A 10,640-nucleotide genomic window follows, 5' to 3' on the forward strand; every position below is an offset into this window, starting at 1 on the left:
CGAAAAGTTGAGAAACCAAAAAATTAAAAAATCAAGACATGGAAATTAAACATTCAAAAATTGAACTGAAAATTGAAGAATCAACAAAACTGAAATATCGAAAAATCAAAAAATCGAAATGAAATTAGAATTTTTTGAAATTTTTTAGAATTAGGATATTTCAATGGGCGATTCTTGAAAAACGGTTTTAGTTATCAAAGAAATGAGGCCGGAAGTAACTTATGGAAACAAAAAAAAAATGGAAAAAGTGCAAAATTGTAAAATTGAAAAATCAAAAATGAAAACAAGAAAAAGTATAAATTCGAAAGAGGGTTATTTTTTAAAATCTGTTACAATGTTTTGTAGAATTGGGAATTGAAAACATCGAAAATTGAGAAATGGAGAAATTGGGAAATTTAAAAATCAACAAATCGAAAAGTTGAGAATTCTAAAAACTGAAGACTTAAAAAGTAAAAAATCAATAAATCCAGAATTCGAAAAATCTGAATAGAACAATAAAAAAGACGAGAAATCGAAAAATAGAATAAGTATTTGAAAAATGCAAAAATTGGGGAAGCAAAAAATTTAAAGACCCGACAATTTAAAAAAGTCTGATAATGCGTAATCCGAAAAACTGAAAATTTTAAAATCGAAAAATCGTAAAACCAAACTACTGAAGAAAGGAAAAATTGAAAAATTATAAATTCAAAAATTTAAAATCAAAAACGGAAAAAATGTATATCGAAGAAGGTAGAATTCCAAAACAGAAATTGAAAAATCTGAAAATTGAAAAAACGAAACATTTTCAATTCTACAAATGGAAGTCATAAAACGAAAAGAGGCGAACTGGAAAATTGACAAATTGATAAACTCAAAAATCGTTTTCAATTTAAAAACTGGAATAATTGAAAAATTTAAAAATTGAAACAACAAAAAATTGAGAATTCGCAAAATCAAATACTCAAAAAATTTAGACACGCCAAAAATTCAAAAATTTAAAAATCGAGATATTAAAGAGCCAAAAAATTGAATAACCCTTAAATTTAAATATCGAAAAGTTGAGAAACCGAAAAATTCAAAAATCAAAACATTGAAATTTTGAAAAATCGAAAAATTGAACAATCAAAAAACCGAAATATAGAAAAATTAGACATTCAAAAATTGAACAAGTGAAAATTGAAGAATCAACAAACTGAAAAATCCCAAAACTGGAATAACGAAAAATCAAGAAGTCGGAATGAAATTAGAATTTTTTGAATTTTTTTAGAATTGGGATATTTCAGTGGGGGATTCTTGAACAACGGTTTTAGTTATCTAAGAAATGAAGCCGGAAGTAACTTATGGAAACAAAAAAAATGGAAAAATTGCAAAATTGTAAAATTGAAAAATCAAAATGAAAAAAAGAAAAAGTATAAATTCGAAAGAGGGTTATTTCTTAAAATCTGTTACAATGTTTTGTAGAATTGGAAATTGGAAACATCGAAAATTGAGAAATTGGGAAATTTAAAAATCAACAAATCGAAAAGTTGAGAATTCGAAAAATCTGAATAGAACAATCAAAAAGACGAGAAATCGAAAAACAGAATAAGTATTTGAAAAATGCAAAAATTGGGGAATCAAAAAATTTAAAGACCCGACAATTTAAAAAAGTCTAATAATGCTTAATCGGAAAACCTGAAAATTTTAAAATCGAAAAATCGTAAAACCAAACTACTGAAGAAAGGAAAAATTGAAAAATTATAAATTGAAAAATTTAAAATCAAAAACGGAAAAAATTTATATCGAAGAAGGTAGAATTCCAAAACAGAAATTGAAAAATCTGAAAATTGAAAAAACGAAACATTTTCAATTCTACAAATGGAGGTCATAAAACGAAAAGAGACGAACTGGAAAATTGACAAATTGATAAACTCAAAAATCGTTTTCAATTTAAAAACTGGAATAATTGAAAAATTTAAAAATTGAAACAACAAAAAATTGAAAAATTTAAAAATCGAGATATTAAAGGGCCAAAAAATTGAATAACCCTTAAATTTAAATATCGAAAAGTTGAGAAACCGAAAAATTCAAAAATCAAAACATTGAAATTTTGAAAAATCGAAAAATTGAAGAATGAAATAACCGAAATATAGAAAAATTAGACATTCAAAAATTGAACAAGTGAAAATTGAAGAATCAACAAACTGAAAAATCCCAAAACTGGAATAACGAAAAATCAAAAAGTCGGAATGAAATTAGAATTTTTTGAATTTTTTTAGAATTGGGATATTTTTTGAAAAACGGTTTTAGTTATCTAATAAATGAAGCCGGAAGTAACTTATGGAAACAAAAAAAAATGGAAAAATTGCAAAATTGTTAAATTGAAAAATCAAAATGAAAAAAAGAAAAAGTGTAAATTCGAAAGAGGGTTATTTCTTAAAATCTGTTACAATGTTTTGTAGAATTGGAAATTGGAAACATCGAAAATTGAGAAATTGGGAAATTTAAAAATCAACAAATCGAAAAGTTGAGAATTCGAAAAATCTGAATAGAACAATCAAAAAGACGAGAAATCGAAAAATAGAATAAGTATTTGAAAAATGCAAAAATTGGGGAATCAAAAAATTTAAAGACCCGACAATTTAAAAAAGTCTAATAATGCTTAATCCGAAAAACTGAAAATTTTAAAATCGAAAAATCGTAAAACCAAACTACTGAAGAAAGGAAAAATTGAAAAATTATAAATTCAAAAATTTAAAATCAAAAACGGAAAAGATTTACATCGAAGAAGGTAGAATTCCAAAACAGAAATTGAAAAATCTGAAAATTGAAAAAACGAAACATTTTCAATTCTACAAATGGAGGTCATAAAACGAAAAGAGACGAACTGGAAAATTGACAAATTGATAAACTCAACAATCGTTTTCAATTTAAAAACTGGAATAATTGAAAAATTTAAAAATTGAAACAACAAAAAATTGAAAAATTTAAAAATCGAGATATTAAAGGGCCAAAAAATTGAATAACCCTTAAATTTAAATATCGAAAAGTTGAGAAACCGAAAAATTCAAAAATCAAAACATTGAAATTTTGAAAAATCGAAAAATTGAAGAATGAAATAACCGAAATATAGAAAAATTAGACATTCAAAAATTGAACAAGTGAAAATTGAAGAATCAACAAACTGAAAAATCCCAAAACTGGAATAACGAAAAATCAAAAAGTCGGAATGAAATTAGAATTTTTTGAATTTTTTTAGAATTGGGATATTTCTTGAAAAACGGTTTTAGTTATCTAAGAAATGAAGCCGGAAGTAACTTATGAAAACAAAAAAAATGGAAAAATTGCAAAATTGTAAAATTGAAAAATCAAAATGAAAAAAAGAAAAAGTGTAAATTCGAAAGAGGGTTATTTCTTAAAATCTGTTACAATGTTTTGTAGAATTGGAAATTGGAAACATCGAAAATTGAGAAATTGGAAAATTTAAAAATCAACAAATCGAAAAGTTGAGAATTCGAAAAATCTGAATAGAACAATCAAAATGACGAGAAATCGAAAAATAGAATATTTGAAAAATGGAAAAATTGGGGAATCAAAAAATTAGAGACCCGACAATTTCAAAAACTTTAATAATAATCCGAAAAACTGAAAATTTTAAAATCGAACAATCGTCAATCGTCAAAAACCAAACTACTGGAGAAACGAAAAATTGAAAAATTATAAATTCAAAACCTTAAAATCAAAAACGGAAAAATTTTATATCAAAAAGGTGAGAATTCAAATACAGAAACTGAAAAATCCAAAAATTGAAAAAACGAAAATTGTAAAATCAATTAATGGAAATCCTAAAACGAAAAATTGAAGAATTTACAAATCGAGAAATTAAGGAACCAAAAAATTCAATAACCGTATCGGTAAAATTGAGAAACCGAAAAATTGAACAATCAAAAAACCAAAATATCAAAAATTTGAACATTGAACAATTGAAAATTGAAGAATCAACAAACTGAAAAATCCAAAACCGAAATATCGAAAAATTAGGAAATAAAAAAATCGAAAAATTGAGACATACGAAATTTTTTATGCAATTTAGACAACACTTACTATTGAAAAGTCGAAAATAACGTCATTCCATTGCTGGTGAGGAAAATCATACAAGTTTTGTTTGGTATATTACCATCTACAAATGTAAGAAGGAAAATTCTATATAATGAAGGTGGTTCTCATGCGGTGCATTCTGTTATTCATAATAGTGGATTATCTTTATCGTACAAGAAACGGAAGAATGAGTGTTCGCATGCTAGCGGAAGGAGGAGAATGAGTCGAAGGTGTCCACCGCGAACGGCAAACCGCAAGTAGTTTATCTGGAAACGGCTCAAGTGCGACAAGTAGCAGGTGGGTTTTGTAACATAATGCCAATTTTATGACATTTCTTTATGGCCAAGCTATATCATAACAAGTTATTGTTGAAATAATGTTCAATTCTCGTAATTTTTCAAATGGGGATTTCTCTCGATCCAGAATTTCAACGTTCACGAGGATCTATGTTGCGCTGGACACATTTGTATCCGAAATAACAACGTTTGCACAAAAATCAAGATTGATGCATTTGGATGTAAACAAAGTTATTGAAAATTATCGTTCCGAATTCGTTTTATTTTTTAGGGGACGCTTCCTTCCCCATTACAGAGAGCCCTCAAAATTTGAAATTTCTGGCGACTTCCGCCCACAGTTCCCTAATTGAAAGTTTTCTTTAGCTTCCCGACGCCATCAAAACTTCGCTCTCCAATTCCATTTTAATGAAGAAATTAACTCGATCAACTTCGATGAATAATTGATACCGTGCGAACAATCAAACATTCACTGTACTATAAGATTACAGATAAATCCCAAAATTTAATTAAATGAAGAGAGCCGCTTGTTGAATTTAATTCGACGATGAACGCGAACTTTGGACCGAAAGAGAAAGGGATCGAGGAGTCGCAATAATTAATTACGTTTGGCGGGGGCGCCGGGCTAGGTACATCGATAATATTTTATTACTCTCCATGACACCTTTTTTCCGACTTGCAAACACGCCCGTTTAAACCCGTTTGCAGCTGCACAAATCCGATTACGCCCTAATTAAATGAATAAATATAAAACTTAAGCCCATTGTTAGTCCGCTGTCGATTCGCTTGCGAAAATACTCTCTACACTCTATAAATCCGCGTTATTCCTCGTCACAAATCACCATTGTTTCGCCATTTATTTCGATGGAAAGGATGATTAATGGCGCAGGCAATAATGCTGATAAATCGAGCGACGCGATTCTTCCGGATCAATCATAGAGGAAAAATCGGCAATACTCACTGAGAGATATATTGTTTTGTTTTTGGTGGTCCACTTGTCCTCTGAGCGCCCGCAGCTTCCTGAGTTTGAGCTCCTGAGCGTCTACCCTGTCCCGTAGTCGCCTCAGGCGCTCGCTCTCGGCCTGGACGCGCTGCTGGCGCGCCTCCTGCTCCTTCAGGTACCTCAATCTTTGTTCCTTCGCCGCTAGCAGCTGGTGCTGCGAGTCGATCTGGGCCTGTTGTCTGCAGGCCATCTCGCGCAGTTCGCTTAAAGTCAACTGCACACCGTCCGGTAACTGAAATTCAAAAAAACAATAAGAAAACTAACAAACTTTTTCGTTTTGAACAAATTTCCGATTGTTCCACACCTCATTCTCATGTTATTTCTCCAAGCAAAGCCAGTACCGAAGCGCAAAACATGAAAGGGCGATTTAAATATTCATGTGACGTTTTATTATTTTTGGTAAAAGATATCAAGGCTAACGTTGCGCACGTATGAGCACACACGCCGCCCCCGGCCGCGGACCATCTCGTCTCCGCCATTCCGTTCGACTCCCATTCCCGAAAAAAATACAGCGCGTATGACATCCCGCCGTCCCGAACAGCTCAATTTCGATAACACAGAAAATTAAATTGCTTGTAGACCGTTTTTCTCGGAGCAATAAAGATCGTTCCAAATAATAAAATTTCATTACACTCCCCTTTGCGTTGTCAGTATGCATCAAATTCCGGCCAGGCCGGAATTTTAAAACGGCGGCGGCGGCGTCTCGAACTCCAAGAGAAAGGAAAAAATCACGATTCAGCCGGCGCATCTCCTGCGTCATCACACATTCGTATCCTTCGTCGTCTCAACGTCTAAATAACCCCAATAAAAATAACTCGCCACAACAACCCGGAATATCTAAGCCCGGAACTCGTCCGGAAAACATGATGGGGATGCACGAATTGAAAACGGAATACATTTCCAGTCGTACGACAAAAAACTGATAACGCGGAAGATTTGTTTTAAGGACACTATTTTTGTATTGTAATAAAATTTTACAAGCTAAAAGTTGCAAAGCTTGGGGTCTAATTCGGAAAACCACAAATTATAGACCCTCGGCGGACTTGGCGGTTGGCCAACCGTGAACAGGGCCGTAACGAATTTAACTGATATATATGTAAGGGTCGTGAACTACAACGCTAGAATATTAACTTCATTGTATTACGAGTATCTGGTGCGTAGTTGACTTTCATCGTTATGAAATTATTGTGTTCAGCGAGGACTACTATTTTCCTGAATACAACCCTGATGTTTATGTAAATTTTAAGGCGGCAAGCGTCATTTGCCAGACTGACGAGGATCTTTGTCAGGGACATTGTTCGAGCATTGTTGCCCTAAACGCCACTAACAGACCATAAAATTTTATTAGTATGCAAAATACGAAAAAGTGGTTTTCAGACGGTCTGCATTGATTCTCAGTACGGGCATTGTTTAAGTATATTATAGTTGGACAACCTATACGGACAATCACTTTCCCATGTAGAAAAGAATGAATATACATTTTACATCTCACTCGCTTCACTATGAAGTAAAAATAGTCTGTAAGCACGTGATGTCGATAAGGTAGTAAACGGACGTATTAATCAGTACGTTGTACGGGGAGCAGTCACAAAATAAGCAAACGTGCGTGTTGAAGACTTTACATATATGTAATCTATGTATATGTAGTGCATACCTGTTTCATGTGTGTGGTAGCACGTATATTTGTACAAAAACAAATAAAGGTTAAGGTAATAAAAATTTAATATTATCGCGGTATATTATCCATAAACTGCATGGTTAACAAATATGCGTCCCTTCGTCCACTTTAAAGGCACGAAATTAAACGACCACCACTTTAATTAATAAGTAACAAGTCATTTAATTTGCCTCCAGAATAACTATGGGTTATCATCACACTATGAACACCAAATTAATTCAATATGAACATCTTACGTATTTTTTTTTATTAACAGTAGTCAAATCATTAAATACATATTATCTTTGAAACTAAAATGCATTTTATCACAAATTATTTACCACCATTTAAATATATAATCGAAAATTTAAAACATTGGAAAATTCAAATATGGGAAAATTGGAAAATCTAAAATTTAAAAATCGAGAAATTGAACAGTCGGTTAATTCAAAAACCGAAACATCGAAAATTGGAAAATCGAAAAAAAAAAACTGGACAATCGAAAATTTAAAAATTCCGAAAATTGAAAAATTGAAATATAGAAGAACTGAAAACTCAAAAAATAGAAAAAAATTAATAATTTAAAAATTGAAAAGTTAAAATTGAGAAGTCGAAAAACTGAAAAATCACAAAATTGAACGAAATATCCAAAAATTAGGAAATTAAAAAATTGAGAAACAGAAAAGTCAAAAAAGCAGAGTCGAAAAATCGCAAACTTAAAAAATCTAAAAATTGAAAAATCAAAAACCTGAATAATCGAAAAATTGAAGAACTGAAGAATTGAAAAATCGAAACTTTAGGAAGTGGAGAAACGGGAATATTAAAAAATAGATTAATTGAAAATTTCGAAAACTAGATATTCAGAAACGCCAAATTTGAAAAATAAAAAAATATTAAGAACTGAAAAATCGAAAAATCTATTATTTAAAACATTGAAAAGTTAAAATATCCTAAAACTGAAAAATGGAGAAATCCAAACATCACAAATTCAAAAAAATAAAAATTCGAAAATCTAAAATTTAAAAATCGAAAAACTGAAAAATCAACGAATCGAGAAGTCGAAAATTTAAAAAATTGGAAAATTGAAATATCGGATAAATTCAAAAATCGAAACATCGAAAAATCGAGAAACTGAGGAGCAAAAAATCGAAAAACCAACAAATCGAAAAATCGAAACATTGTAAAATTCAAAAATTGAGACATCGAGAAATTGAAAAATCAAAAGACAAAAAAATCGAAGAGTCGAACAACCGAGAAATCGAAAAATTGAAAAATTGAGAAACCGAAATAGGGCAAAATCGAAAACTTAAATATGGAAAAATTGATAAAGCGAGAGATTGTATAATCAAAACATCGAAACATCCGAATCTCAATAAATTGAGATCCCAAAAAATTAAAAAATTCGAAAATTTGAAGAATTAAAATATAGAAGTGGAAACTCGAGAAACCGAAAAATCTAGAAATTTAAAAATTAAAATATGGAAAAGTTGAAAAATTGAGAAATTGAAATATAAAACAATCGGAAAATTGAAAAATCTAAAGTATAAAAAACGAAAAACTGAAAATCCAAAAATAAAAAATAGAAAAATCTAGAAGTCGAAAAATCAAAGAATCGAAGTATTGAAAAATATCAAAACTGAAAGAAATATCCAAAAATTGAGAAATCTAAAAACCAATAAAGCGAAGTCGAAAAATCGAAGAATTGAAGAACTGAAAAATCGAAACTTTGAGAAACGGGAAAATCAAAAATAAATTAATTGAGAAATCAGAAAACTGAAAATTTAACGCAAAAATTTGAAAAATTGAAAAATTTAAATACTGAAGAACTGAAAATTCAAAAATCGAGAAATCCAATTCAATTTGAAAAATTGAAAAATCGGGACATTGAAAAATTGGAAAATCCAGAAATTGAAAAGCTCAAAAGACAAAAATCGAAAAACCGAGAAATCCAAAAATCTAAACATCGAAAAATTCAAAAACTGAGACTTTGAGAAATCGAAAAATTGGAGGATCGAGAAATTGAGGAGTTGGAAGCCGAAAAGGAAAGTTAAAAATTGAAAAATTGAGAAATTGAACAATCAAAACCACGAAACATCTGAATTCGATAAATTGAGAAATTAAAAAAATTGAATCATCGAAAAATTTTAAAAAAGAAAAACTGGAAAATCGAAAATTAAAATTAAAAAAATCGAAAAATTGAAATATAGAAGAATTGAAAACTCGAGATATCGAAAAACCTAGAATTTTAAAAAATGAAATATTAAAACATCGAAAAGTTGAAAAATTGAGAAATCGAAACATTAAACAGTCGCAGAATTGAAAAATCTAAAGTTTACAATAAATTGAAAATCCAAAATGTAAAAAATCGAGAAATCAAAAAAAATCCATCAATTCAAAAATCGAAAAGTCGAAAAATTGAAATATTGAAAAATCTCATAACTGAAAGAAATATTCAAAAAATTGAGAAATTACAAAATTGGAAAATTGAGAAATCGAAAATCTAAAACAGCAAAATCGAAAAATCGTAATCTTAAAAAATTGAAGAATTGAAGGTGTGAAAAATCGAAACTTTAGGAAGTCCAGAAATGGGCAAATAAAAAAAAAATACTTTAGAAATCGGCAAACTGAAAATTTAGAAACGTGAAAATTTGAAAAATCGAAATATTTAAAAACCGTAAAATTGAAGAGGACAAAAATTGAGAAATCGTATCATTGCAACATCGAAAGATTGAGAAATCGAAAAATAAAAAAATCGAGAAATAGAAAATTTGAAGAATGGAAGAATCGGAGAAACCCAAAATTGAAATATTGAAAAATTGAGAGATTTAAAGTTGAAAAATCGAGAAATCGACAAGCCGAAAAATCTCAATAGCGTATTTATAAATCAGGACTATGCTACTTTTTAAAATTTAAATAGCATTATAAATCGGAAAATGTTGATTTTTTTCCAAAAATCTTGATGTCAAAGGTGAAAACTCGACACGGATGCACATTTTATTTATTTATTTATTTATTTTATCGTGTTTTCGAAATATAATAAACATTTCAAACAATGTCTATAACTTATTTTAATGTAAATTATATTCATGTGGTTAACAAAATCAGATGTAATATTAGTGTGATTTTGACCTTATTCTAGAATTTATTACAGCAGAACGGCGTATCCATTTTAAATTTTAGAAGAACTAGTTCAAGAATCAATTAGTTATCTCGTATTTTTTGAACAAAATCTACCAAAACGCCGGATAACAGCAATTGTTTTTCATAGAAAAAAACAGTCTTCAAAGCAGCCTTTAACAACTCGAAATTACAAACATGTCTCTGAAGTTCTTAATGCCTTTTTTTCTGTCTTGTAATTATTTGTAATGTCAACGCCGAAAGTTTATGTCATTCTGTTATTTACTTTGAATATATATTTTCATTTTGTGTTAATATTTTTGTAACACCACGAATCTAAATTTTACTTTAATCTTGTAAAACTAAACAATTATACCAGTTTAAAAACCCTTGGTAAGTTTCTGCCAGTCTTCAGATATAGTCAAATAAAAATAGGCGTCAAATTCATTTAAATACAATTCTTTCATATCACGTTACAACGCGTTGCTTCATATTTTTTATGTCAAGTATATTT

General features: G+C 29.5%; 1 protein-coding gene across 5 annotated transcripts in view; it reads right to left on the reverse strand.

Moving 5' to 3' along the window:
• The window catches only part of LOC135123038 (apoptosis-stimulating of p53 protein 2), a 223,369-nt gene that overhangs the window by 5,938 nt on the left and 206,791 nt on the right, over positions 1 to 10,640 (reverse strand). For all 5 annotated transcript variants that reach the window (XM_064047560.1, XM_064047539.1, XM_064047568.1 and 2 more), the window contains one exon: positions 5,311 to 5,584. In XM_064047560.1, coding sequence (XP_063903630.1) covers positions 5,311 to 5,584 — 274 coding nt within the window. The remainder of the gene's footprint in view (positions 1 to 5,310; positions 5,585 to 10,640) is intronic.

Source organism: Zophobas morio, unplaced genomic scaffold (genome assembly GCF_036711695.1).
Source record: "Zophobas morio isolate AGI-343-1 ecotype UQ-CSIRO unplaced genomic scaffold, CSIRO_AGI_Zmor_V1 ptg000002l, whole genome shotgun sequence".
NCBI lineage: Eukaryota > Metazoa > Arthropoda > Insecta > Coleoptera > Tenebrionidae > Zophobas > Zophobas morio.